The 1,143-nt window shown below is 34.4% G+C and overlaps 1 protein-coding gene across 1 annotated transcript; it reads left to right on the plus strand.

Moving 5' to 3' along the window:
• The first annotated feature begins 424 nt into the window (after positions 1–424).
• LOC131042408 (secreted RxLR effector protein 161-like) lies at positions 425–943 on the plus strand. Its single transcript, XM_057975716.2, has one exon. The coding sequence runs from the start codon at positions 425–427 to the stop codon at positions 941–943; it is 519 nt and encodes a 172-aa protein (XP_057831699.2).
• The last annotated feature ends 200 nt before the right edge of the window (positions 944–1,143 follow it).

Raw genomic sequence — 1,143 nt, forward strand, 5'->3', positions numbered from 1 at the left:
TTTAAATGGATATTTGGAAGAAGAGGTTTATGTGAAACAACCTCCACGAAATTGAAGGACAAGAAGATAAGGTCTACAAGTTAAATAAGGTATTATACGGATTGAAACAAGCTCCGAGAGTATGGTATACCAAGATTGATGAATACTTGAATAGTAAAGGATTCAGTAGGAGTCCAAGTGAGCCAACCTTGTATACAAAGGTAAATCAAGAAGGAAATTTTTTTATAGTATCCTTGTATGTTGATGATTTGATTTTTGTTGGAGATCTCTCTATAGATGACTTTAAGACAGCCATGAAAACTGAGTTTGATATGACTGATCTAGGACTAATGAAGTATTTTCTTGGTATTGAAATTTCTCGATCTGAAGATGGTATTTTTATTGGTCAATCTAAATATGCAAAAGATTTTTTAAAAGGTTTAAGATGGTGAATTGCAAGCCAGCTGCAACACCAATGACAATTGGTACAAAGCTCGGTAAGAAAGATCAAGGGTCAAGTGTAGATCCAACCTTATATAAGAAATTGGTTGGAAGTCTCATGAATTTGACAACATCAAGGTCCGATATAATGTTATCTAGAATCTTCCATGAGCACCCATTGGCAAGCTGGAAAAAGGATCTTAAGATATATTGTTGGAACAACAAATTTGGCATTTTGTATACATCAATTTCAGATTTTAAGTTGTCTGGATATTCTAATAGTAATTTTGCAAGCAGTATTGGTGATAGGAAAAGCACATCTGGGTATGTGTTTAGTTTTGGATCGGGTGCAGTAGCATGGGCATCAAAGAAGCAGCCCATTGTGACTTTATCATCGGCTGAGGCAGAGAATGTTGCAATGATAGTAGCAGCTTGTCAAACTGTTTGGATGAGAAGGAGTTGCTACATGAATAAGAAGAACCGACTCGGATTTATTGTGATAACAAATCCGCCATTGCATTAGCAAAGAATCATGTTTTCCATAAGAAAAGCAAACATATTGATACTAGGTATCATTTCATTCGAGAATTGGTAAACAATAATATAATAAAATTTGTATGGAGTTATGCAGATCAGAGGATCAATTTGCAGAAATATTTACAAAACACTTGGCAAAGGAGTTGTTTAAAATCTAGACAACAACAGTTTTTAGAAGCATATATG

The sequence above is a fragment of the Cryptomeria japonica genome, chromosome 9, assembly GCF_030272615.1.
Source record: "Cryptomeria japonica chromosome 9, Sugi_1.0, whole genome shotgun sequence".
In the NCBI taxonomy this organism is placed as follows: Eukaryota; Viridiplantae; Streptophyta; class Pinopsida; order Cupressales; family Cupressaceae; genus Cryptomeria; species Cryptomeria japonica.